General features: G+C 39.0%; 1 protein-coding gene across 1 annotated transcript in view; it reads right to left on the minus strand.

Annotated features, from left to right (window-relative positions):
* Nucleotides 1–27620, minus strand: part of NEB (nebulin) — a 264486-nt gene that overhangs the window by 61455 nt on the left and 175411 nt on the right. The window contains exons 86-113 of the mRNA XM_082630423.1: nucleotides 27507–27611; nucleotides 26512–26619; nucleotides 24589–24900; nucleotides 23569–23772; nucleotides 22740–22844; nucleotides 22040–22147; nucleotides 20881–21192; nucleotides 18644–18847; nucleotides 18187–18291; nucleotides 15881–15985; nucleotides 15468–15779; nucleotides 14661–14765; nucleotides 14016–14114; nucleotides 13713–13814; nucleotides 13478–13585; nucleotides 12050–12361; nucleotides 10610–10714; nucleotides 10375–10479; nucleotides 9895–10002; nucleotides 8975–9082; nucleotides 8760–8873; nucleotides 8112–8309; nucleotides 7616–7720; nucleotides 6810–6914; nucleotides 6608–6712; nucleotides 3206–3313; nucleotides 688–801; nucleotides 174–371 (exon numbers count right to left, since the gene is read on the minus strand). Of these exons, the coding sequence (XP_082486549.1) occupies nucleotides 174–371; nucleotides 688–801; nucleotides 3206–3313; nucleotides 6608–6712; nucleotides 6810–6914; nucleotides 7616–7720; nucleotides 8112–8309; nucleotides 8760–8873; nucleotides 8975–9082; nucleotides 9895–10002; nucleotides 10375–10479; nucleotides 10610–10714; nucleotides 12050–12361; nucleotides 13478–13585; nucleotides 13713–13814; nucleotides 14016–14114; nucleotides 14661–14765; nucleotides 15468–15779; nucleotides 15881–15985; nucleotides 18187–18291; nucleotides 18644–18847; nucleotides 20881–21192; nucleotides 22040–22147; nucleotides 22740–22844; nucleotides 23569–23772; nucleotides 24589–24900; nucleotides 26512–26619; nucleotides 27507–27611 (4179 nt within the window). The remainder of the gene's footprint in view (nucleotides 1–173; nucleotides 372–687; nucleotides 802–3205; nucleotides 3314–6607; nucleotides 6713–6809; nucleotides 6915–7615; nucleotides 7721–8111; nucleotides 8310–8759; nucleotides 8874–8974; nucleotides 9083–9894; nucleotides 10003–10374; nucleotides 10480–10609; nucleotides 10715–12049; nucleotides 12362–13477; nucleotides 13586–13712; nucleotides 13815–14015; nucleotides 14115–14660; nucleotides 14766–15467; nucleotides 15780–15880; nucleotides 15986–18186; nucleotides 18292–18643; nucleotides 18848–20880; nucleotides 21193–22039; nucleotides 22148–22739; nucleotides 22845–23568; nucleotides 23773–24588; nucleotides 24901–26511; nucleotides 26620–27506; nucleotides 27612–27620) is intronic.

A 27620-nucleotide genomic window follows, 5' to 3' on the forward strand; every position in this document is an offset into this window, starting at 1 on the left:
GCCCTGCTTCCAGGGATGGCCCCGAATTCCTGACAGACCTATGGGTGTATAGAAAAGCAATACTGGAAGAGGGCTGAGCTGAAGAACCAGGTGAAGAATGAGGTGAGTCAGTCTCTCTTCAGGGTGGGCATATGGGCCTGGGGAGGAGAGATCTTCATAAGCAATGGGCTTACATCGCTGATCTCGTCTGTGACCTTCCTGACGTGACTGTTGATTTGCAAGTCGGGGTGGCAAATCCACTCGTGGAGGTGAAGGCGGTAATCGATCTCGCTGATTTTCTTCTGAGAATCCTTAGCGGTAACCATCTCTACCATGTCAGGCACCACATGGATTTTCATCTTGTTCTTCTCATAAACTGATCTGTACAGGCGCTGTGAAGATAATGTAATATGCCAGTTACACAGGGAACTACGCAAGGAATCATGGCGATATGTGCCTTTCTTAGACACCAGAGAGGTCAGGGGAACCAATTTACAGCAGTTGGTTGGGGGCAGGGTGGGGACTCAAAGTTTCTGACACTTTCTACAGATTCATGGCAGTGGGGGAAGCAGTATGGACTGAAAGAACACTTAGCTTCCTCACACGTGCATGGTCAACGCCATACGCGTTGTTGAACAGAACATGTTCTGATTTATAGTTCGTGGCTCCGTTACTTGACTTTTGAAGCCAGCCTTTGGGGTCACTTACATCGATGTTAAACTTGCCAACTCGGAGGCACCGTGCCGTGTTCAGATCATCTTCAACAGTTTTGGGTAAAGTATAAAGAGCTTTGAACTTTTCATATTCTTCCCGATATTTGTTCTATAGAGAGAAAATACAAAGGAAGAAACACAGTTTTGAAGAGTAATGGATCTGAATTGTTAAAAACGCATGAGATTTAACAGAAGGACCCGACTCTAAGATGGGCCACCTTGGGGTCAGCACTTCTCTGAGCTTGTTTCCTTGTCTGTGGCCACAGGCAGAGGTGGCACAGTGCCTGCCTCCAGATTACCTGAGGATTAGAGCAGACTGTGTGTAAATGTTCATTAGGTACCGGTTTTAAAACCCCTGTACCAATACTGGTACTTCTACTGTTACCACAACTGCTTTTAAAGATTATGTAAATTTTAAATGATCTCTTTTGTGATATTGGTTTTGTTTTTCTTAACCATAAGTGAAAGATGAAAAATGTACTCAGGAATTTCTTTCCTTTTAAATAACTGACAAGCCTGATGCTTAAGAGACTCAATACTTGAATTTCAGTTTCTACAAGGTTTTCCAAAAATACAGTGCAACTAACTTCTATGAGAAAACCAACGTCTAGTTCTTAAGCCATATTGCCTATTAATTAATCCTTCATGATTTCATGAATTAGGAAGTAAGGCCCTTACAGAGGCTGAGATCCAATCTCCTAGCACATAATAAAATAACAATTCTCTCACAACTCAGAGACCCACATCTCAGTAAAAAAAAAAAAGAAGAAGAAGAAAGGAAAGATGGGAGTATATATGTATATATATACAGAACTCCAGTAAACCCCTTCACTGACTGGAAACTAAACAAAATTCCCATCAGAATTTTCCGTAACATTAGTTCACATACTCCTTACATCTAAGCTATTCTTCAATTATAAAGAAGATAGTATTCTGTGATTTTTTTCATGACTAAAGGAAAAAGTCTTTGCTGAACTTTCTGAATCCTATCTACAAAAACTCTCTTCCCAAATGAAAAGCTTGCTCCTTTGGGCTAGTCTGTTTGCAATCTTCCAAATAGAGTTGGCTCTGGGAAAAATCATATAGATTTAACTTTTCCTCTGGGTAAAAATTAAATTAATTCCATACATTGTCTAACAAAGTCTTTTTCTAAACTATGACTCTCTAGGACCATTAAACAGTAGTGGAATCAGTTTCCTGGGTCATTAGCATTTAAGTGAAGAGAATAGAATTGAAAGATCAGGATGCACTGCCTTTAGTGTAGCGATAAGTACTCTTCTGTAAAATGCTTGTATCAGAAAGCACTCACAAAAACTTCAGTTGTGTGTGTGTGTGTGTGTGTGTTGACTTGCAGTACAAAATAAATCTCTCAGTGTGGGTCATGGTCAAAAAAAAAAAGATTTGAGAAATACTGGTCTAAAGTGTTACATAAAATGTTCATAATTAAGAAGTAAATGTCTCTAATAGAAGTAAAGTTTCTGAAAGAGAATTAGGCTTATTAGAACTGCAGTGAAGGTTATAGGGAATTTTACAATAAAAAGTTTTACTTAAGAACATATTAGGGCTTCCCTGGTGGCACAGTGGTTGAGAGTCCGCCTGCCAATGCAGGGGACACGGGTTCGTGCCCCAGTCCGGGAAGATCCCACATGCCGTGCAGCGACTGGGCCCGTGAGCCATGGCCGCTGAGCCTGTGCGTCCGGAGCCTGTGCTCTGCAACGGGAGAGGCCACAACAGTGAGAGGCCGCGTACCGCAAAAAATAAATATATATAATAATAATAATAAAGCTTGTGTTTAAAAAAAAAAAAAAAGAACATATTAGGCATAAAGGGTTAAAAGTGCTAAGATTTTATACTATACTATATTTAAACAACTAATGTGATTTAGGATTTTAAAAAAATTATGTCTATACCTAAGAAAAGTTCTGTTTTAAAAAAATTGAATTTCAAGCTTTTTAAATTTTTATATTTCATAGTGATAAAGATAATGATTTACTTTTAAATCATGTATTTGGGTCTGGTGCAATAACTAGTTCCCACATTCACTGTTTATTTTTAAGGGTACACTTTATTTATTATTTATTTTTAAAATTAATTTTTATTGAAGTTTAGTTGATTTACAATGTTGTGTTAGTTTCTGCTGTACATCACTGGTTTATTTTTTATAGCAATGTCCACATAATTCTATTGGAAAAGAGTATTTTGTATGGCATATTATGTCCTCTACCTATTCCCATTTCTGGCTAAAATAGAGTGTATCCATCCATGTCATTTTCAGGCAGGCAGCCTAAAAGGTCACATCGTTGTCCTTCATGTAAGTGTCTGTGACTCTCTCTGGACTTCAGGGCCCTTGAGAGGAAGCATAAGTGCACAGACTTTGTGATGACAAAGTGTCTGGAGTTATTTGCTGGTGTGCAACACAGGCAACACAGGAATCAGCCAGAAACATTTTGGAAGTGGAGGGCAGGGAAGGGTAAAGGGTGGTGGGAAGGTTATCATATCTGTACTTGACTTACATGGCTGGCCAGATCCTTCTGGTTCTTGACGTGTGTCAGGGACATGGTGTTGGAAGGCAGGATATAGCTGGTGGCTTTCACTCTATCCCAGGCCTCCTTGTACAGGTTCTATAGGGGTTAAAAATCTTCTTGTGAACACAGAAAAATGCAATCTGGCTAGCTTCCAGCAGTGGATTTTTCCTCTGTTTTTGTCCTTCTCAGACATTTCCTAGCAATCCCCAGATCTTCTCACTCTGTAGGAGCCAAGTACTCCTAAGTGAATAACGGGTTTAATGTCATGACCATAATTTCAGAGTCCATTATTTTGTTCTCCACCATAGCACTTATCACAGTTTGGCAGTTATCAGAGGTTTCAATACCATATTCATTCCCTCATAGGTCTAGGATTCCTGGAGGATGAAAACCACTAACATTAAAATATATATGAATATATATATATATATATATATAAAAAGATTAAAAAAATGTTTCCACTTCTAGGTATTTATTTACTCAGGAGAAATAAAAAGTTATGGACACACAGAACCTATATGCAAATGTGTATAGCAGCTTTATTCATAATTGTCAAAAACTGGACACAACTCAGATGTCCTTCAGCTGTGAATGGAAAAACAAACTGTAGTTTGGAATATTGTTTTTGCTATAAAAAGGATAAACCACTGATTTAGGCAGCAATGTGCGTAATACATAAATGCATTTTGCTAAGAGAAAGAAGCCAGACCTAACGGCTACATATCATATACTGTGATCACATTTATGTGACACTCTGGAAAAGGTAAAACTATAGGGACAGAAAACAGCTCTGTGGATGCCAGGGGAGAGGAGAGGGGCAGCAAAGGGACAATGTGGAAGTAATACAGAATTTTTCTGTATCTTGACTATAATGGTGAAAACATGACTCTATGCATTTGTCATAAGCCACAGTACTACATACCACAGAGTGAAATTTACTGTATGCAAATTCAAACAACCAACCAAAGAATCAGCCAGAATGGGGAGGTGACTAAAATGGAATACAAACTGTAGCAAATAAATCTGATTGTAATACAAATGTATAACAAGACTACAGTGAAGGAAGTGGTGAAGAAAACAACTGAGTTAAGTAAATTTGGAAAATGGTAACTTGACTGGATACTCTAAGGCTATAGGCAAATATAACTGCACACAAAATACCCTACTCTAGGGCTCCCCTGGTGGCGCAGTGGTTAAGAATCCACCTGTCAAGGCAGGAGACATGGGTTCAACCCCTGGTCCCGGAAGATCCCACATGCTGCGAAGCAACTAAGCCTGTGCACCACAACTACTGAGCCTGAGCTCTAGAGCCCATGGGCCACAACTACTGAGCCCACGTGCCACAACTACTGAAGCCCATGCGCCTAGAGCCTGTGCTCCGCAACAAGGGAAACCACCACAATGAGAAGCCCATGCACCATAACGAAGGGTAGCCCCTGCTCTCCACAACTAGAGAAAGCCCACACATAGCAACAAAGACCCAATGCAGCCATAAATAAATAAATAAATAAATAAATTTATTTAAAAAAAAAAAACCCTACTCTAGTTAGTAAATTTGTTTCTCACAGGCGTGTGTTAGAGATTCTGAAAATACTTTATGTGGATACAAGGGTTGCACAAATAAGTAGATATATCATAGATTATGAGAGCCAGGCTTTTCACTGGAAAGGAAATAGAAAGTCACAAGTTGGAAAAATAAGTTACACATAAGGAAAGGGTGAAGGATAGAATGAACCCTGTGGTGTTGAATTGCATTGAAGGTATCAGTATGAACTCATGGTTTTAAAATATAGATACAGTTAGGTAAGCATAGAAATAGATACAGATATGTATGCATACATGGGTTAGTATACATGCATATATTTCTAAGCTCTGTCCACTTAGAGGGCCTAGGAACAATGACATCCTAGTAGTACTGAGCACACTTGGTGCTTAAATCTTGGTTCAGAATACCGTTCTCCAATAAAATAAACTGGGATTTCTTAGAGAGGTGGCTGATTCCAGGTCTGGAACAGGGAAAATACAGATGAGCCTGGAACACCTTGTGGTGCCAAGCAGTAAGGAAGCACTCAAAAAACATGTGATTGGGTGTATTAAGGGGACACAGGAGTCACCCTGAAAGAGCTCTCCATAGCAAAGCTGAAACCATTTGAGCAACAAAATAAATAACAATAATATTAGACTCTACCATAGAATAAAATAAATACCCATGAGCCAACACTGATATAAATAAATATGTAAACAAACCAACAGTGGAGAAGGAACAGCTCTTCCTTACAGAAGAATTCCAGTTAATAAATGTATATAGAAGAAAAAAGGGAAAGAGAAAATCACTAGTAGGCATATTCCACAGTAATAATTCTTGCAGGCAAGCTCCATCAATGGATGTTAAAACATACGAGAGAAAGTATAAGGACAAACAGGATATTTGCATAGTCCCAAAGGATCTCCTCCAAGATATTTATTAATAACAAAGGTAAAACTAGTAACTTTACAGTGGAGCATCTCGGCAGAGAGCAACCTAACCAAGTGATCAAGGTCATCACAAGTTATTGACATTATGTACCACCTGCTATGGTGTGCTGAGAAGGGTGCATCAATTCTGTGTTATTTTTGCAAAAAAAAGAAAAGGGCATACCTTTAATCTAATCATGAGAAAACATCAGATAAGTCCAAATTGAGGAAAGAATACTAGCCAGTTATTCTACAAAATAACTTGGCTAGTAGTCTTCAAAGTGTCAAGATGAGAAAAAGACAAGGAAAGATTGAGAAATTATCAGATTAGAAGAGACTAAGGAGTCAAGACAACAAAATGCAATGTGGGATCCTGGATTTGGCACCTGGAACAGAAAAGCAGGTTAGTGGAAAAACTGGTGAAGTCTGGATAAAGCCTATAATTAACATTGTAACAATGTTAATTGCTTAGTTTTGATAGTTGTACTATAGAGAAAAGTATGAGGAAATTCTCTGTACTATTTTTGCAGTGTTTCTGTAAATCTAAAATTAATTCAAAATGAAGTTTAAAAATGTAACCAATTCAGAGGCAGGAAAAAAAGTGTGCCTCTGTTGGTCTGTAAGTCACTGGCCAAGGGAGAAGCCACGGAAAAACAAGTCTAGGGTCAACAAAGAAGAGCTTCAACAGTACCTGTCTGCAATAAGGAAGGAGTTGGTGAATTTGTGTCAACTGCATGAAATAGAACAATATTCAAATCGGGGCTGATTTACTTGTAACCATGAGGACTTACAAGATAAAGTAGGAATTTAAAGGTCCAGGTAAAAGATTGGAAAGACCTTTGGGGGTAAGGTTGTCTGTCCCTTTTCATCTCTTATTGTCTATAAAGGTGAAAAAGGTAACTCAAATACAGAGAAAAGAGAGAGAACTCAACTCACACTGCTATACAGATCCTTCAGATTCTTGGTTCGGTCATAATCCACCGTTTCTAGAACTGTCGTATATTTGTCTTTAATCTGATGATAATTTTCTTTATATTTCACCTACAGACAAAAAGGATGGGTTATTCTTTTCTATTGTTTGACAATATGAAAAGACAATAACGGCTTGTCCTGGGAGAGAAGTATAAGGAAGACACACCTCACTGGCATTAATGCCGCTTTGAAGAGCAGTCACGTAAAGCGGTGTATCTGTGACCAGGTTATAATTTTTTAGATTTTCTTTACCTGCTGCCGTGTATTGTATCTGTGAAGAAAAAGAAAAGTCACTGAAAATGGTAAAATGCAGGTCTTCCATCAGCTTTAGCAGTTTGTGCCTACTTAGATGTACCTTTATTTCTGGGTTTCTGCTTTAATCCTAACAGAGGATACATTGTACAGTTTGAGACTTTGCATGGCTGTCAAAACTAACAGTTTCTCTTGACCAAGAGTGGAGTCTAGATCTTTGCCACGTCACTTCTTCCTTGTGTTGTTTTTTCCATGCCTATACTCCATCCCTGACAGCAGCCCCTCAATTTCAACATTCCATTAGTCTGCCCTATCCAAGCTGAATTTCTGCTGGGAAATTTCCCAAATGTCTACTTTTTACTTCAAGACTTAACTATTTATGGTCAAAGTATGCATGTACGTTCTACTCCCTGCCAGTTAACCTGATCAACTAAGGTGTAGATGCTTGAGAGTAGTTCACTCTCAAACACCTCCCAGATAACTTTCTGCTGTAAATGTCTATAGTCTTAAATCACAGGAGAGACTCAAACTGAGGAAGGCCAGCACCAGAACAGGCCAGCAGAGAGGTTTTATTGGGCAGGGGCCTTTGGTTCCCTTAGATCATGCACTGTCAAAGCTGCTTTCTCTGCGGCACAGGGACAGCCTTGCTATCACTCCACTGGGAGCACCATGGAGCTCATCAATCCACAGTGAGCTAGTCCCTCTAAGAAGATGGCTCACCTGACTCTGGAGGTCATATGATTTCTTGGCCTGGAGGATCTGGGGTGTATCCCAAACGTAGCATCCAATGCCTTTCAGCCAATTCAAGTCACTTTTATACACATTCTGCAAGAAAGAAGAAACTGTGAAAGGTGACAGGTACTAACTGAATTTACAATCGAGCATTTGATAATTTCCTATCAGCCCTTGGCTGTGCTTAGTACTTAGCAGTCATAGGGTGGGTTTCTCAACACCTGGAAGGTCTTTAATGCTCTGGTCTAAAGAAGTTTAGGAAGAGAGCAACAGCTAAGTTTTAGTCTAGTGTTGAACAGATAAAATATTTAACATAGGTGCCTCATTGCTCCAAGGGGATCCTTACACCAAAAAAAGGTTACTCATGCCACTTTGTATTGAAAAGCAGCAGGGTTTAGGAATACAGGGACAATTAGAACATGGGGCCCCAGGCAGGGCTGGGTGAAGTCTGTAACTTAGTCAACCTGCAGAAAGGACATCATACATCACTCAACATCTCCTGAGCGTTTTGGACCCGCATAACATTGGGTTCTTCTGGAAGAGACGTCCACTGGTGGAAGTAGTGTCGGTACTCCAGGTCACTGAGGATGTACTGGCACCTTTTAGCCAGCACGTGATTCATCATATCATTGGGTATATGAATATTTGCTTTGGTGTCCTCATAATGTCTTCTGTAGTTCAACTAAAGAATAATATATTTTTAAAGACAAAAATAAGAAAGGAATTAAATGTAAATTATTCTCATCAATCTCTTTTATAGTCTTATTTTCAACATAGATCAATACCTTTAGAATAGACTAAGGTTAAAAAATGACACTTTAATATACTCTTCTTCTTTAAAAATTTCCCATCCTTTTATAACACAGGGTAAAGAGTGACTTTGTTTTCTCCTTTTCCCAAATACAGAGCCCTCACTGTGTTTGGAGGAGGCGGGAGAGAAAGGGTGAAAACTCACAGCCATCAGAGGTGCACAGGGCTAACTGGCAGGGGCGGGGGACAGTCTCAAGACTGGCTCATTCCTCACCATCCCACCCCCCCCCAGCTAATCTTGAACCAAAGAGCAGATTATAAATAGGCAGACTATTATTACACTTAAGTGTGCAGATCCTCTGTTACAGTGAACTTTGCTTACCGCACTCCTCATCTTTTGGAAATCCAGACAGTGAACCACGTTGGGGAACTCACTGATTTCTTTTCCAGCCAGGTAGTGACCCTTCAGCTTCTCATAGGTCTCTTTGTATTTAAGCTGTGAAATAGGTGCAACATTGAAAATCACTGGGACTTTCTAACCAGCCCTTTGTGACTGGAAAGACTCTCAACCTTACGAAAGGAAAAAGTCCTACTAACCTCACTGTTCACAAAGTCAGCATGCTTGGCTCCAACAATGGGAATATAGCGTTCGTCCAAGGTGTAGCCATAGGCCTTGTTTCCCTCCCATGCTCCTTTATACAGTATCTAGAACAAAGAAAGGTGTATCAACAAAAGTTTGCATTCAACTTCTTTCAGATGCCACTCGAAAGAAAATGGTAAAATCAAGGTAAAATACCCATGTTTAAAGGCAAGGCTTAAATCTTCATTAACAGCTGTTAGTGTGCGTACCTAAGAACAGGGCAGAGTCTTTGGGCTTGTTGCAAATTAAATCTACAGACCCCGAGGCATTTTATAACAGAGTTTATAACAGAGTTTAACTGTATTTACAGTTCTAATAAAAGTGAAAACAAATTTGCACACAGAGAGAGAATCACCAAAGATGGCTTCCCATTCGGCATATACACATATACGCTACACACACATCACCTTTAGATTAGCTGAATTAAAATTTGGAGGGCAAGTCCTCCACTTGTTGGCTGGAGATATATGTACATGATTGCTAAAGAGGGACCAGCCTTTCCTCTCTTCTCTCTGTTGGTAGTTGCTTGGTCCTACGTGCGCCCGGAAGTGACGTAGCTCTTGTTAGGTTATTGTCTCTCTCTTTATTTGAATGTCTCCCTCACTTACAGGGGCTCCTGGAGGGTTTGTCTCATTGATCTTTAGCTCCTCAGTGCCTCTCATAGGGCCTGGCACATCACAGGGGCTCAAACAACACCAGCTGGATAAACACTATTTGCCCTGAATAATATGCTACTTCTAATAAACAAGACTAAATACAACAAAAACAATAGATCTCTTTATAAGTTCAGTTGCTCACAAAATCAGCCAAGAATGTGAATACTGACAAGAGCTTAAAATTCGGAACTGAGTTGTATATCACATAAAATGGAACTTACGGTACTGTAGAGTTTTCCCATGTCTTTGGAATGGGTGATATATGGTGTATCTGGAGAAAAGATATACTTGCCCTTTACTAATTTATTAAATGTTTCTTTATATTTTACCTGAGGGAAGAAAACAAAACAAAACCTTTGATTATTCTAAATGTATATTTAAAGTTTCACAAGATCTACCTAGCAAGATAATAATTAGTCTACATTTAGAGATTAACCAACTGGTTAAATTTCACTACATGATATATAATTTACATTATAACTAATATAATGGAAAGTTTTGGATAATAATTTAGATATTATCTAAAAGTGGGTACAGTATACCACCTACTAGTGACTTTTAAGACATTCTCCCACAAAGATTTTCTTATAATTTACTCCCTATCGTCTCACAAGCAGTTATCTGGACTTACACAAGCCTGTTCAACTACAGACAACTAAGTCTCCAGTTTGTGTATCTCATTATACACAAAGCAAACTTACATCACTTTGATTGACTGAGTTAATCTTGGCCAGAACAATCTCTGGAGGATCCACCACGCTTGTAAAGTTAGGATAGTTGGCAAGAGCATCTTTCTTATAGTTTCTCTGCAAAGAAATAGAGACAATTAAGACAGGTGTCCCCTCCGCCCCCCCCCCCCACATGGGGATAGGTACATATCCCCACATGGCAGGTAAGGAGGCCAGGCCTTATGTAAGAAGAACTTGCTTTGCTTACCTGATTCACCATTTCCTGGTTCTTGGTAACCCTCACATGGTCTACAGAATCCAGGGGGATCCAACCAATGCCTCGAAGCCACTCCAGGTCAGCTTTGTAGACATTCTGAGAGCAGGAAGGGAGACATGATGCAGGTATAAATGACTCAGGCACAGGATGACAAGCAGCAGGTTAGAAACAATGTTTTCAGAAGCTTTTTAGGGTTTTCTCTCTAGTGGCTGTTGTCTCATTGATTCAATCATGATTTCATCTGTACACCTGAGCAACATTTCTTGAGCCTGTTACTATAAATGAAGAACTATGGAAGGTTATTTGAGGGATAAGTATAAGGAAGGCCTCTAAGTTTAAAGAGAAGTTACTTATAAAGTGCAAAGTGGTTAAGGGCTATGAGAGGAAGACCATGCAGATGCTGTGGGAGTTGAGGGTAAGGGACCACTGTTTTCATCTGTGAGCATAAGAGAAGGTTTTACCAAGGAAGTTATAGTTACATAGAAATACATGGGGGCATTTAGACTAAGTAAAGGAAATCACACAAGTAAATGCTCATGTACTGTAGGGTTGGGGGAAGCATCCCTCCAGCCCATCTCTACCCTTCCCCCTCACTTCCTGAATTCTCTCAGGCCATCCCACACCAAATGAAGAGGAGTTGCTAATCTGATTGAAGTTCCACAGTGGTCATCCTCCTGCAGCAACCAGTGAGGTGGGATGTTCAAGTTCACCACCTGTGCTGTAGGCAGTCTTTGACATCCTGTTTCTGTTTTGGTAATGATCAGAAGACCCAGGTAGGGTTAGCTCCTCGGCACACCTGAGCATCACATCGATGCATTGTGTTTCGGTTCCCTAAAGACTGCTGGTGGCAGGTAGAGATCTTGATTCAGCCTTCAGTGGGAGGTGGCCTGAGATATATTCTCCATCCCAGCTTTAAACTCTGCATAAGGGATTCTGGGCCTCATGCAGCTCATCAGTACATTGTGTCCTCTTTGCTTTGATTCCTTGTAAGCAACTCCTTCATAAATGCCATGAGGAAGGAGATGCTTAGCAAAGCAAGAAGGAGGCATTCCCAGGTCCCTGACTATACTATCATCTAATATAGCCAAAATCCCAACTCCATCTCAGCTCCCGCCCCAGCCAATTATTATTTTAAATCAGTTGATAATTTTCCATGCAAATGTGAGGAGCTGTTGATGGCAGAGATGGTACAAAAGCAGATTTTTTAAAAATTGACTTTGAAAGTTATTCAGAAATGCACAGTCAGTAGGCAAAGCTGTCCGTCACTGCTCCCAACCTTTCTCTACTTCATATCCAGTCTTAATTACCTTCTGAGAGCAAACTAAGTATTTATGGTCCCAAGTGTCATAGACTGGTGGTTCTAGAATGCTGCTTATGATTCTCAGAGTAGACCATACATTTCTAGATAATTAAGAAACAAAAATCACTTACATCGCTTTGTAGGTCATAGGCCTTCCTTGCCTGAATAACATCATTTTGGTCAGGGTGACACGTCCATTGGTGCAGGTAATTGCGGTAATCAGTATCACTGACAAGGGCCTGCCCCTCCTTGGCCACCAACACTGAGACCATATCAGGAGGTATATTGATGTTGGCCTTTGTTTTATGATAGTGCTGTTTGTATAGTCTGTCATTCTGAATCTGGCCTGCGTGCTCGAACCAAACCAGTTTAGGATCATCTCTCATTGTCGGGACACCAACATAATGACCTTTCTGCTTGACATGGTCAGCTTTGTATTTCAGCTGGTGGGAAGAGGAATAGAGATCCCATCAGCTTTGACAAGCACACAAGGCAAAGGGGGCTTGAAACATCAGCAAACTCAGTCCCCCAGCTTTTTGTGTTACTCCCCCAAGAATAAATATCAAAAAAACATTGAAATAGGGTGGGAGGGAGGCTCAAGAGGAAGGGGATAGGGGGATATGTGTATACATATAGCTGATTCACTTTGTTGTACTGCAGAAACTAACACAACATTGTAAAGCAATTATACTCCAATGAAGATATTTTTTTAAAAAAGTAAAAGGGAAAGAGCAACAAGATTGCACGAAATAATTGCAAGATTATATATAAATCTTTTGTATAAAATAATAGAAATAAAATAATCATTATTTCGCTCAGTAGATGTAATTATTTAAGGAGAACTACGTAAGTACTGACAGACTCTCTCAATAATCAAACTTCAGTCAGGCTCCCCTGGGCTCTCTTCTTGATGAGGACTCCACTTTGGTCTCTCTCTTTGCTGGGGCTGCATAGCCCAGTTTTAGCAAAAATTCTGTTAAATTTTAGCAAAGTTTAGCAGGAATCCCCCTATCCTTGATATCTCCTCTTAGTAACTTTCCGTCCACTGGCCCCCTCACTGTTCCTTGGCTATAAATCTTCAATTGTCCATTCTGTATTTGGACTTGAGCCCAGTTCTGTAATGAGGTTGCTTTTCCCCTTTTGCTATAGTTTTTAAATAAAATCTACTATTTTTATCACTTTGCTAAAAAACAAAACAGAAACATTGAAATAAATAGATACGAAGAAATATCAATTTAAAAATATAAAAATATACACTTATTTTCTAATTCTGGCAATATTGTATTTGAAAGCTTAGAGATTTTAGGGAAGCAGGGAATAGAAGAAAAAACAAAGACTTCAAATGATAGTTTTTAAAGCCAAGAAGAAAAAGATGAAGAATGCCAAAAGTCCATGGGAAAAGGACCAGAAGGGAGCAGGTACTCTGAACATCCCCAAGCCTGGCCAGGCCTGCCAGCCAACAAGGAACTCTCCATTACGCTACATGCCTTAGCATAAATGGGTTCTTGCACAGGGAAGGTCCAGCCTTTGCAAAGCACACTCATATCAGAATAAATTACCTCGCTCTGAACATCACGAGAGTGATGGGCATGAACAAACGGCACAGCATCCGGAGGCAAAATGTAACTGGTGGCTTTTTGTTTCTCCCAGCTTTCCTTGTAGAGATACTAAAAGACAGAGAGCCATGACAAAGGGTTAAACCAAGGAGTCAGAATGGAGGGATAAGTCTCCTATTGTTATGTTATGGTCCTCTGTCCCCATACAAAGTGCCAGGCATCCAGGTAAAATCCATACCTGGTCCAGTATTCGGGCTGCCTCCTGGGCAGCGTGCAGCTGAGGGGTTTCTGTGAGGGTGTACTTTGATTTGGTGTCATTCCAATCTTTCCGGTATTTAATCTAGAAATGAGAAGAAAGTTGGTAAGTTCTTTAATATTAAGAAAACATAATGTTGTCCAAGCAAATGCTAGCATCATTCATCTCAACGTTTACAATCTGTATCTCAGAAAATGACTGCACGCTAAGTGTAAGTAAGTGGAAAAGCTTTGGAAATGGTATCTTCCCAAGAGAGCAATTTTAGAATGACAGTCATGTACTTACATCATTTAGGATTTTACCACTTTGTTTTGCTGTCACGTAATCAACTCTGTCATCCACGGGAGTAAAGTTGAGAGTTTCTATTTTTGTGCGATATTTTTTCTATGGGAAAGAAAATATCTTTTAGATAGCTGTAGTCTCTGGTCCTGTGTGAGTTGATAAAGATATGCTGCATTTAAGGACCCTTCTCTACTAGAGGCATAGAATGCCGTATGTCAATGGCATCTTCCTGGCAATTTGGCTTTCTTCTTAGCATTTTATTTTTTAACAAATGGGTTGACTTCTTACACCTTCCACAGATTTTGAAGTAGCAGGTTTGGTTAGCTCCCAAAGCCATGTAATGTGTCATTATGTGAACTCAGTGCATGTTTTTTTTCAACTGGACAAACTTCTCTCAAGTGTATTGCTATTGCTGACAAAGAAGTTTTCTATTTATACAATTCTAAGCATTGTTGAGTGTAGATGGATGTGATTCCATAATGTGAAAGGGACAGTACAGGATTATTTTGGAAAAATGTACGTTGGCTTAAATGACAGCAATTGAAATTGTTAAAACTGATGATAGGGAATGACTGCATTTTGGCTCGTATATTTTTTGTTCAGTCTCTTAGGAAATGTGCTGAATGGCAGGATAAGATCCTGGAATACCTCACTGAAGATATCTGCAGCGTGCTTGGCATGATTGAAAGAAACAGAATCATCTGGTATCCAGCCGATCCCACGTAACCATTCCAAGTCAGCCTTGTAAATAGCCTGTGAAAATAAGACCAGGAAGAAGTCAGCGACCCTGGTCATATTTATTCTATCCATTGGTCTGATGGAGAAATGCAATTTAAGAATGACATACTCAAGCAGCCAGACAAGTAACATAAGTAAATTAACTATGAGGCCAGGTGGTATGACAAACCAGCTGGGGACATATTTGCTATTTAAAGGGGGTTAGCCTCAATTCAGCTCCAGGTTATTGTTGCCAAGGGCTAATGCATGTCTGGAGCTGCATCCTCTGATTTTTTTTCAATAAAAATGGGAACCCCTAGATTTGTACACAAAATTCCCTGATTTAAAAACCTTGGCAAGTTAATACAAAATTTAAAAATACTGTGTCAACTAAAATAGCATATCTGTGACTACATCCTGACCATGGACTGCTGATATTTTAGTTACAATTTAAACCTCTGTTGCTACTTAAATTCTATTAAAATAATATTTTCAGAGTAGCTGTCTTTAACCGGAAACAGTTAAGAACTATATTCACACTACCACTTATTTCTTGATACAAAGTCCAGATCCTTCATGGCTCTGGTGATTTTGATACCATACTATAAGTTCTAACCAAAACCAAATTCTTCGCTATATAAAGATGTGAAGTGATGATGCAAGGATTTAATGACATAAACTTTCTGGGAGTCATGGGAAAATGATGCAAGAGCTCAGGCTAAAATGCAGCCCACTCACATCGCTTTGCAGATCGTAGGCTTTCCTGGCCTGAATCACGTCGTGCTGGTCAGGCATGCACATCCATTGGTGCAGGTAATTGCGATAATCAATGTCGCTGACCAGAGCCTGGCAATGTTTAGAGTGCGTGATGGAAAGCATATCCGGAGGGCTCTGGAACTTAGACTTCCATTTGGCCCACTGCAGCCGGTACTCTCTTTCATTCTGAATCTTGCCAGCTATGAGGGCCCAGCGGATCTTGTTGTCATCCCTTGCTGTGAGGGTACCCACGTAGTGTCCCTTCTGCTTCTCATGGTCAAGCTTGTATTTATACTGGAGACAGAAAAACAAAGCAGATGGATCACAGCATGAACTCTCAATGCACCTAGGGCATTTGTCTGAAAAACTGAGGAGTTAAACAAGGCCACACTCACATCACTGGCGATCTCCCTGGAGGCCTTGGCAGCCTGGATGGGGATGGCGTCCAGCCGTACATCACAGCTCATCTTCATCTCATCCCAACCTTCGCGGTAAATTTTCTGAAGAGGAGGAAAAATGAGGTATTGTTCCAGATTCAAACCTACTAATGACTCCAAGGGTTCAAGTAGAATTAATATCAGAGGGGTGCAGTTTTTGAAGTCCCAGAAACAGTTTAAAAAAAAGAGAATAGGTGAAAGAATCATTCTGTACCAATTTACTGGAGAACAAAACCATGTCTGGAATCCAAAGATCTGGGCTGGACAAGAGTTCTTTCTTTTCTTTTTCTTTGAATTATAGCTTTGATGTAGTTTTTCATGGTTTATGTAAAAGGGTTTATCTGCTTCTTGTATTGGTGTATTAGTAGCACTGGGATATGTTTAAGTTCAGACATTGGCAGGCTAGTATTGAATTTCTCTAGTTTAATAATTCTCTTTAATTAATTCCATTTTTAATCTTCAGAATTATAAACATTTTACATTTGAGTTTTTTTCCTCTCTGTATGGTTTCTTAGATCTTCTAATACGATTGATGATGCATATTGTTTGGGAATGTTAGATTTTCTTTCTGAAGCACCATTGGATGTAACGGCTATTTTCTAAGTGCAGCACTGTTTTGTTTGTAAAGAGAAGTCAGTTAAAGTAGTGACTGATTTACAGATAGCCTTCTAAAAATATATTCACATTTAAGTGGATACCTTCTGTACTGACGATGTCAGAAAGACTCAGAAATAAGAGTAATTTAAATGTATAAATCAGAAATCATACCTATCACTATGGGAGCTTGAACAGTGCAGAAAGGAGAAGTGAATTTCAATCATTGACAGTTCCATGGCCTTTTCATATTTGATAAACAAGTGCTTAGGGCTTTCCTGGTGGCGCAGTGGTTAAGAATCCGCCTGCTGATGCAGGGAACACCGGTTCGTACCCCACCAGAGAAGTCCCACACGTCTTTTTTTTTTTTTAAACATCTTTATTGGAGTATAACTGCTTTACAATGATGTGTTAGTTTCTGCTGTATAACAAAGTGAATCAGCTATATGTATACATATATCCCCATATCCGCTTCCTCTTGCGTCTCCTTCCCATCCTCCCTATCCCACCCCTCTAGGTGGGTCACAAAGCACTGAGCTGATCTCCCTGTGTTATGCGGCTGCTTCCCACTAGCTATCTATTTTACATTTGGTAGTGTACATTAGTCCATGTCATTCTCTCACTTGGTCCCAGCTTACCCTTCCCCCTCCCCGCCACATGTCTTTTTAAATCTAATAAAATGAGCATACGATTTTTCTCTTTTGTTTTATCACATTATTAGGTTTCTGAATACAGAACACTTCTGGCATTCCTGAATGAACCCTAGTTGTTTGTATCATATCATATTCATGTGTTACTGAATTTGATTTGTTAATATTTCATTTAAGATTTTCCCCATTATTATTGGTCTACAGTTTTCATTCACGGAACTATCTTTGACAAGTTTTGATAATGGTGATGGCTTTCCTTGTTTCATTAGGCTCTCTGTCAGTTTGTTTATTTTTTGAAGTTTGGAAAGAATTCCCCTATGAAATCATTCTGGGTGACCCTGATATAAGAGAGGAGGAAGGACAGTCTTTAATAACATATTAATTTCTTACAATGTGTTTTTATTCTTTTTCTGGTAACTTATAACTTCCTTAAAAGCCCCCTATAGATCTGGTTTTTTTTTTTTTTTTTCGCGGTATGTGGGCCTCTCACTGTTGTGGCCTCTCCCGTTGCGGAGCACAAGCTCCGGACGCGCAGGCTCAACAGCCATGGCTCACGGGCCTAGCCGCTCTGCAGCATGTGGGATCTTCCCGGACCGGGGCAAGAACCTGTGTCCCCTGCAATGGCAGGCGGACTCTCAACCACTGCGCTACCAGGGAAGCCCTAGACCTGGGTTTTAAAATTAATTTGTATAAAGTTGTGAAAAGAACTCTCATAATTATTTTGTGCTCGTCTGAATCTGTTGTTAATTCCCCTTTCTTCTTTGTGTGTCTCTTCATTCCTCTTTCATTATCTTTCTTGTCCTTGTTCCCTTCTCTCTTCTGTCATGTTGACATTGCTTCACCATAACTGGCCTTGCCCAGTGACTGAGAGCCAGGGGTCTGCCCCTCTCCTCACTCCTGGTCAAGGGCCTCCTTACCCACTCAATCTTCTCTTCCTTGGCTATGAAGGGTTCCCTAGTGATATCTTCATACCAATTGGGTGACTTTCCAAACAAAAAGGGAGTCTGTTGCAGTACTTACATTGCTCATATTAAGAGTGTTGGCTCTAGCGAGATTAATTTCTGGAGTATCTGGCATTATGTGGATTGAAGTTTTATCCATGTCCCAAGCTTCTCTGTACTTTGGCTACGGAAAGAACCAATGATAACAAAATTACTTCACAATTTGTAATTTTGCTAGTTGCAGTGCACAACTTTCGATTTTTCTGATCCAAAATCTTTTCATACTAAGGTAAAAGTTTCCAGAATCTTTTCACATAAGTTACTCAAATTTGATATGAAATCTGTATTAATACCTTTTATTCATACTTTGAGCTTTGGTTTAAAATTAGTAAGCAATAATAAAACAACTGTGTCAATATTACTTATTAAAATCTTTGTTATCATCAATATTATTATCTTACAAATGGATTACCAGGTTATTTATCATTTTCTATAACATGAACTTAATTTTAATATAGAAGAAAAATGTGACTTACAATACTAATATTTTCAGCATTTGATTTAGCAAGGACAACTTCAGGTGTGTCAACGATACTTGTGTACTTGAGTTTCACCACAGGTGTCCGATAGACACTGTCTTGTAGGATATGCTGGGCATTTTTCACTCTCAGTACTTCAGGAGACCCTTCGGGCACCCAGCCGATGCCACGCAGCCACTCCAAGTCAGCCTTATAGATGGCCTGGGGAAAGAAAACAAAGTTAGGAGAGGCAGGGTTTTGTTTTTTTTTAAATCGTGGTAAAGTAAGGAAGCAGTTTTTCATGTTGCATTTTCTCTTCCACAAAAAATGATAAAGCCGAGCATGGGCCTGACAAAAATAATTCCTCATATGCATAGCACTGTTTTGTCCTACTTTGTTTTCCGTGGCAGGGGCTCTGTGTTGGGGTGCCTATGCATAGTCTAGAAAGCAGAAGGATGCCGAAGGAGTGCTTTGCTTAGGGGATGTGTGGAAGATTTTTGAATATTTTGGTAATCATCACACTAGCCAAGGTGGACTTTTAAAGCAATAATAATAGGCTCTCCAGCAAGTTCTCCACACAACGGCCAGAGTGATCTTTACAAAATTCACCATTCAGATTTGATGTCACAACATCCCCCCAATCTATGGTTTCTCACTGGTCTCAGGATAAAGATCAAAATCTTAACATAGATTAGAAGGTGATGATGGTCTAGCATCAGTCCCTACCTATTCTTCCAGCCTCATTTTATATGTCCTTCCCTTTTACCCATGTGTTCTGACCACACTGGCCTTTCAGTTTGTGGGTTGCATACCACCCCTTTTGCATACATTGGTCATTCTGCAGGAATGCACCCTGTGTCCTCCTCATGGAACAAACTTATGCTCTCCCTTCTTACCCCTAAATCGGTGCTTTCCCAGAGAAGCTTTCCCCACCTCATTTTTCATAGAGCCATGATCATTCTTTCTCAGCCATCCCATTTTTATGGATATTCTCTAGTTAACATCTGTTCCTTTTTATCAGTATGAACTCCCTAAAGTCAGGAAATTTGTCTTGTTCTTTATTCCCCATTGTACCTTTGGTGCTTAGCACAAGACCTGGCACCTGGTGTGTTTAATAATTACTTTTAAAGGGATAATTAAGAATGTAATCCCTACTTCCACAATTTTGATCTCAAGTGAGTTTTCTTTTTCCAAGATAGCACTTCCCTTTGAATTGGAATTTGCATTTTCTTGGCTATCTAAACCTGTTTTGTCAGGTATATGTTAAGTGGTTAACCAGATATAACTGCTCTGTGTGAAACACCAACTATTAATTTCATAAAAAAAACCACTGTGTTCTTCAGAAATGGTATTTTAATAACTGTTTAATAGGATACAAATATCAAACTAAAATAAAGAGTAAGAGGAGTGAAAATGCAGGGAAATTTCTACCTTAATGAAGAATGTTATATGTTTTAGTGTGTAAAGTATTGTGGATACCCAAAATTTGGAAGAAGGGATTCTTGAAGAGGATTACATACAGGTTTTGAAGTTTCCCTTCCTCATTCTTTAAGAACTTGATTGATATGCATTCCTTAATATACTAATGTGGTTCAGGATAATGAAGAGACTGAATTTATCTAGAAATGGGACCAAATCCACCAGTTGGCAATTCATTTCAAATGATGGATATACTTTCCTATAACAAACTCATTCATTATGAGAAAGCATCTCCTGAAGCTTAAGGCAACCAATTTCAGATAATTAAAAGAGGTATTAATTCTGTACAAGAAACAAACATCCTGACGGAATTCATCATTTTCAAAAGATTAAGTCAGCAAAAAGATCAGTAAATCTAAAAATACTTTAGGTAAATTAATTAAAAAATGTTGTGAAGAATACCAAGTTAAGGGCAACTAGTGAGTTTGGAGCATGCTGCTAACCTTTCAAATTAATTTCAAGGAAGACAGCCCCTGTCATTCAGTTGAAGAACCATGAAGATGCCTATGTTTAATAAACTACAAACAGTGCACACATTAACAAATCTATAGAGAAATTCTAGTAGCACCACTAGCAATGAAGATGAAAACCTTCTGAATAAGCCCAGCATTAAGGCTTGTCATTAATAAACTTGGTAAAGTACTAAAGGGAAGTAAGTGCTTAGACAGGGAGAATTGCATTTTCCTCAGCACTGGCAGGAGTAACGGGGCAAAGCTGTGGAAGGCTGTCTTCCTGGGCAATAGCTCACCCCTCAGGCACCACAAGCAACAACTTACATCACTCTGCAGGTCATAGGCTTTCCTGGCTTGGATCACGTCATTCTGGTCAGGAAAGCAAGACCAGTGGTGTAGGTAGTGGCGATAGTCCACATCGCTTGCTAATGCCTGGCCTTCTTTGGCAGCATTGATGGACACCATGTCTGCCGGGATGGTGATCTTGGCCTTGTGGTCATTGTAGGCCTTTTTGTACAGCCTGTCATTCTGCATCTTCAACACATTTGCTGCCCAGACCAGTTTAGGGTCTTCCTTGGCATTGCGACACCCAATGTAATGACCCTTCTGTTTCTCGTAAGCAGTTTTGTATAGGTACTGGTGGATGTGAACAGAAGAAAGAAGAATTGTTTCTCCAAACTCACTTTTTCTAGACAGCCTACTCAAATAACTCCATCTCCCTTACATTACCCTTTTTGGGGCACTGTTTTTCTTTGAATTCATACTATAAGTTTTATACTTCTTGATACATTGGTTTGTCTTCTGTAAGCATGAAAACATTGTGAACACCTCAAAGGCAAGAATTGTGCTTCTGGATTCCAATATAGGGCTGCCCACTGTTTCCCAGACTTCAGTCACTGTTTGCCATTCTCACATGTTTTGCCACAAAGCACCGCCTGTACTTCATACGTTACTTTGTCAACTTGATTCTTTGTCTAAATAAATATATTTTAAAGTTTAAACTTATTTAATATTTTGATTTTAAAATTTATAATCTTATTTAAATGGGAAAAAAATCAGTATTTTTCTAGCACACATTAAAACCAATGTAACTATTTTAAAAATGCTTGTCCATGTACTGCATAAAATTATCACAGGAACCACCTATCCATGCTTCACTTCAGCAAACAGTAGTTCTTTGTACCCACTGGATCTCTGTAAGTGTTTATGCATTAACCAATATTGAGAAGATATTGAAAAGAAAATAAAAATCTGTGCTTAAAACATACGGACAGCAGAACCAAGCAGAGAAGTTAAGTGGGTCATCAAATTGTTGTCAAAGTTGTTCTTGAATTGGGGATTTTAAAGCAAGACACTAGTAACAATGCCCTTCATTCTAGTAGATATAATTCCTGGGGAATTAAATTAAAGATTAGTAAAGTATTAACTCTCTGAGTGTCTATGAATTAGTGTTTGTTAACCCCGGGCAAGGAGGAGCTCTCACATCACTGGCAATATCCCTGGAAGCCTTGGCATGCTGGATCCCGATGGCATCTGCCCTCAGGTCATAGCCGGTTATCTTGACATCTTCCCAAGCTTGCTGATACTGTTTCTGCAAACGGAGATTGCAGTGCCACAGTCAATATGAAGAGGGAGCTACTGAGTCAGCATTACTGATATGTTCAAGAATATGTTAACAGTTACACTGAAAAATTAATCTCCCCTTAAGATTTACAAAATAGACTGGTTTCATACTGAATTTAAGCTCCAGTACATTTTTAATGACATGTAGTAAAGTTCTCTTCCAGTAACTTTTTTTTAAAGAAGGGAATTTAAAAGATAGTAAATCATGTGAAAATGAGAAAAATTATACATATTGTTTGGCTTTTAAAGGGAAAAATCAATGATAGGCCACTAAAAAGAGAACTAAGTATTACTATACATGCATATATATGTTTTGATGTCGTGTGTTTGGCATAAACCACCGCATTTTTCCTTCCAACAAAGATAAGGACACACGTCTCTATATTATAAACACATACGTAGGTGTGCGAGCACACACAAATGACACTTATCATTAAAGACTAGAAGTAAAAGGAATATTAGGGAAATGCCTTTTGCTAAATGCTCTCTGGAGCATTTTGACAAGAGGTTTGGTGAGGCAGAGAACACTGTGTGAAGCAAGTGGATGTGCAGGGCCTTACGTTGCTGATATGCATGGCGTTGATCTTGGACTGCAGCATCAATGGAGTGTCAGCCGGTACATTCACATTTGCCTTCTCTTTGTCCCAGGCATCACGATACAGTGGCTGGTAAAAATGAAAAACAAAGGATCGGTGATGAGTAAATAAGCCAATTACCACATGAATAAAATTATAGGTACAATTAAAGGTTTTCTTTGGATGTGTTCAGATGTAAATGGAGATTACATTTTTTTTCATCTGTATTTTTATTTAGAAGGTGCCAAAAGTGCCTTCAGCAAGAAGAATACATTCATGTGTGCTATAATATAAATGTAAAACGAGTCAGAAACATGATAGTAACATGATAGTAAATAGATCCTGTTCTATTTATTCACATGTAATTATCTGGCAGGTAAGCTCTCATTGCAGGTGACTATGATAATCCACATTGAAAATCAAGTCCTGGCCTAAATAACTGTCATAATGTCTAATATTGGGGCTGCCCCTGGACCTTTCAACTTATTTCACCATTGAATAGCAGTAAAAAGGTAGCGGTTTTGTGATCATTGTATTAACTGGTGGACCTGTATTACAGGCAAGGTCTACAAAATGTGTTCAAGGTGTACTTCAGAGAATATGGAACATGAAGATGCCTACCACACTTACATTGACCAAAGAATTATCTAAACAAATGAAATGTGGATGCTGTTGATTGATGGGCTATATGAAATTCTATCTGGATACATGAATGTTCAAGATTCTAATCCTGGTTTTAGCAGTTTAAAGTTCACAATTATAATTTTTATTGAGACTTCTTCCATGTGTCTGAACATAGCATCAATTGACTTACCTCACTGATCTGTACAGCATTGATCTTTGCCATAATAACTTCAGGGGTATCAACGATGTTGGTGAATTTGAGGGCCTCAGGCCTTGTGCGATACAACTTTTCATTCAGGAGATTCTGGGCATTCTTTGCTCTCATCACTTCCACGGAACCCTCTGGCAACCATCCAATACCCTTCAGCCATTCCAGGTCTGATTTGTACACGTTCTACAAGAAGGAGAGGACCACAGAGTACAGAAGAGTCAATTTGCCTACTAGAGCATGATGCCAGCAAACCACACACTACCTCTACTTAAACCAGCTGGGTGGCCAGTCCCATGAAACTCAAGGATCAACATTAGATGTTAATATTTGAGTGTTACATCTCTGGCACACATCTCTGGGAGAAGTTCAGAGTATCCTACAGGAACTGGAGCAGGGCTAACAACTAGCACTTGTGGAATGACAGGCAGCAATGGCACATAATTTTGTTTTTATGCAAGGTTGAGCTTCTGTGCTCACTACTTGAAATCTGCCTTTTATGTGCCACTGGGGATAACTTCTGTAGGAATTTGGGAGAAAAAGTTTCTTAGAAGCATGTATAATGAAAAGCAAAATACATACTTACATCTATGTACACCTCTCCTCTTTCTCTCTCTCTAAACATATTATTTAAATATATATATAAATATACACATTTTTCCTATATGTGTCAGATAAACTTGAAATCCAACATTTTTTTATGCTTACATCTGTTTCTGACATTTAGATACCTGATCATGCAAATGTAATGGATCAGGACAACTGGGATTGAAATTTTCTACTTAGTTACATAGAATAAGAGAGTGATTTTCATCTGATGAATAAGGCCTTATAAGAAGGAATCCTCTATAAGATAGAAAATATTCAGAAAAACTCTACAGAAAAATACAGAATATGTTAGATTCTATTAAGATTACTGTTTAAATTACATCCTTAAGGAATATTCTGTGTTTAAACACATAGACACACATCTCCTCAAGAGTCTGGAGACAGGATACGCACATCGCTCTGCAGTTCGTAGGCTTTCTTCGCCTGGATCAGATCATTCTGGTCTGGCAGACACGTCCACTGGTGCAGATAATTGCGATAATCAATGTCACTAACCAGGACCTGGCATTTCTTGGCCTGAACAATGGACATCATGTCCAATGGTGTACTGTGGATTCCTTTAGACTCCTTATAAGCTTTCTTGTATTCTCTGTCACTCTGGATCTTGGAAGCATGTATACACCATACCAATTTGGGGTCATCTTGTAGGCTGCGGAAACCCACGTGGTGGCCCAGTTGCTTACGGTAACCTTCTTTGTATTTGTACTAAAGTTGTAAAAAAATAAGATAAAAAGACATATGGACATAATGTATGAAGAGGACTTTTCATTAAATGGTTTTGGAATATTTTTTTAGCCTTAATGTAAATTGGCTCAAATTGGTAGTTATTATATATTTTAGTTCACTTTAAGGAAATTAGGGCTATTTTAGATAGTTTCACAGAGGACACGAACAAATCAGGAGGGAAATAGTATGGTGAACAAGAGTAATAAAAAAATAATAGCTAACATTTACTAGCAATCACTATGTCAGACACTATTATGAGTGCTTCAAATGTATTAGGTTGATTCATATGAAATTGCTGAATTTTTTGGTTAAAAATAGTTGAATCGTGGCAATTATAACCTCATTTAATCCTCAGAACATCTCTATTATGTGGATATTAGTATTATCACATATTTCAAATGGGAAAAGTAAGGCACAGTGGGGACAATCATTGCCCCTAAGGTTGCCTGGCAAGTGGAAATTAGGTCAGATGGTCCCCAAGGGTACTGAAGGTACTTCGGGTAGGAAAAAATCATATGTGTGGTTTTGGAGACAGACAAGAAAGGAGCATGTTTCAGGAATGGAAGACAAGGCTGTTGGTTTGAATCAGCAGATGACAAAAAAAGGCCTGTGGATAAGAGTTTCCACCTATTCCACACTTGTTCTCAGTGTCTTAGGACAAGAGTAAGATCATTTCTGTTTCTTTCCTATATTTGGATAACATAGGAAAGTTTGGACAAAAGGGAGAGAGAGAGAGCTGGGAATAAGGCAGATACTATGGATTGGCTATGCCTTTTTAGAGATAAAAATGAGAAGTAAGAAGGAAGAGACAGCTGGATACTAAGACAAAAACTAGAGAAGAATTTGAAGAAAAGGAACAAAGGTAGCTTAAAGATTTGGAGCTGGGGGGCCTTGGTAGAATAATTATTTTGACTGCTGGTACGTTTTAAAACTACTGTTAAATGAACTTCAAAGGGTTACTCAGAGGAGTATACATACACCTCCAGCATAAAATCTTGTAATATAAAATGTGATCTCGGTCTTAAGTCTTGTATAAAACTTTCATCTGTGATTTATATTTATGGAGAATGTCCTAAAGATTTGGAGGATAAAATCACATTGTATTGGTTCCTGAATTTTTCCCAAGAATTTGGTATAGATCTTCATGATTTTTTTTGCGGTACGCGGGCCTCTCACTGCCGTGGCCTCTCCCGTTGCGGAGCATAGGCTCTGGACGCACAGGCTCAGTGGCCATGGCTCACGGGCCCAGCCGCTCCGTGGCATGTGGGATCTTCCCGGACTGGGGCACAAACCCATGTCCCCTGCATCGGCAGGCGGACTCTCAACCACTGCGCCACCAGGGAAGCCCCAATGATATTTTACTTCTACTTAGAAACAGCTTAGAAGTTATTTACACATATACTTCACCTATGTTTACCTCAGTGTTTTTCATCCCATTTTAATATTTTAAAATAAAGTCTTTAGCACAAGGCAAATGCAATTGTTTGCATAGAATAAAAAAAAATCAAACCAAATCAAAATTCTTGAAAAATATTCTCCCAATTTGTTGTATAGAGAAGAAAATCCACAAGGAAATAGAAGGAGCTATACCTCACTGGCAATTTCTCTGGAGGCTTTGGCATGCTTGATTTCAATGGCATCTGCTCTCAAGTCATAGCCTTTCTGCTTGGCCTCATCCCAGTCTTTCTGGTAGAGTTTCTATTGAGGGAAAACACAGGTTTGCTTACAAGAATTGAAAATCAGTAGACATATTCAAAGTAGTCATGATATGAATCACAAAGCACAATGTAAATGAAGGCAGCATAAGAAAAAACAGTCGCTTCTGAGTCCTTTTGGTTATTGCCTATTTACTTTGTGGAGTGCAGGGTACTTGTGACTACAATTTTAAAGCTAAACATCTAAATCTACTAATATTTGAATTATTTGCATTCACCACAATATAGGACAATGTGAAAATATCCCACTATACAGTAATGGGAACTAAGAATCAACTGTGAACCTAGAGAACCTTCATCAAGTTACCATATAAGACTTGATAAGATTTTTTCCCAATGTTGCCCTTTGACTTTTCAAAGGTCCCGCTAAAGGGATGTGACATAGATATCATACCTATCCTACACTTTGCATATAATTAAAAGTTTGACTTTTCTTATGGCCTTGAAATGTCGAACAAGAAAGTTCTGGATCAACCAAGAACCTATAAAGACAATAGAGACTGTTATCTCTTATACTTACTTGTGTAAGAGGCACTTTACTAGGGATTTCATTACTCTCAATTAATATACAATGAAATTGAGCTGTGGACGTTGGATATAGGACAATGATTTCAAGGTTGAAAGAAGGACACCAGTGAGATTCAGGTATCCCACCTCTTGCAGTGCAGGGGCCCAGATATGTATCTAAACTAATGTTTGAAAGAGAATTTCCATTCATACTGCATTGGGAATGGTAGCCAAAGAGGAAGTGTCTAGCACCCAAAGCTGTAAACATTTCTAAGGCAGGTAATTTGTCCATTATAACACACCCCATAAGCTGACAGATATTGTCCCATAAAGACATTTACACTTCATATTTATGCCTCTTACATTGCTGATTTGCATGGAATTGATTTGGGCCTGCAGTATGACTGGCATGTCAGAAGGAATGCTTATGTTGCTTTTATCTTTATTCCAGGCTTCTTGATATAGTTTCTGTGGAGA

Source organism: Mesoplodon mirus, assembly GCF_964341445.2.
Source record: "Mesoplodon mirus genome assembly, chromosome: 8".
In the NCBI taxonomy this organism is placed as follows: domain Eukaryota; kingdom Metazoa; phylum Chordata; class Mammalia; order Artiodactyla; family Ziphiidae; genus Mesoplodon; species Mesoplodon mirus.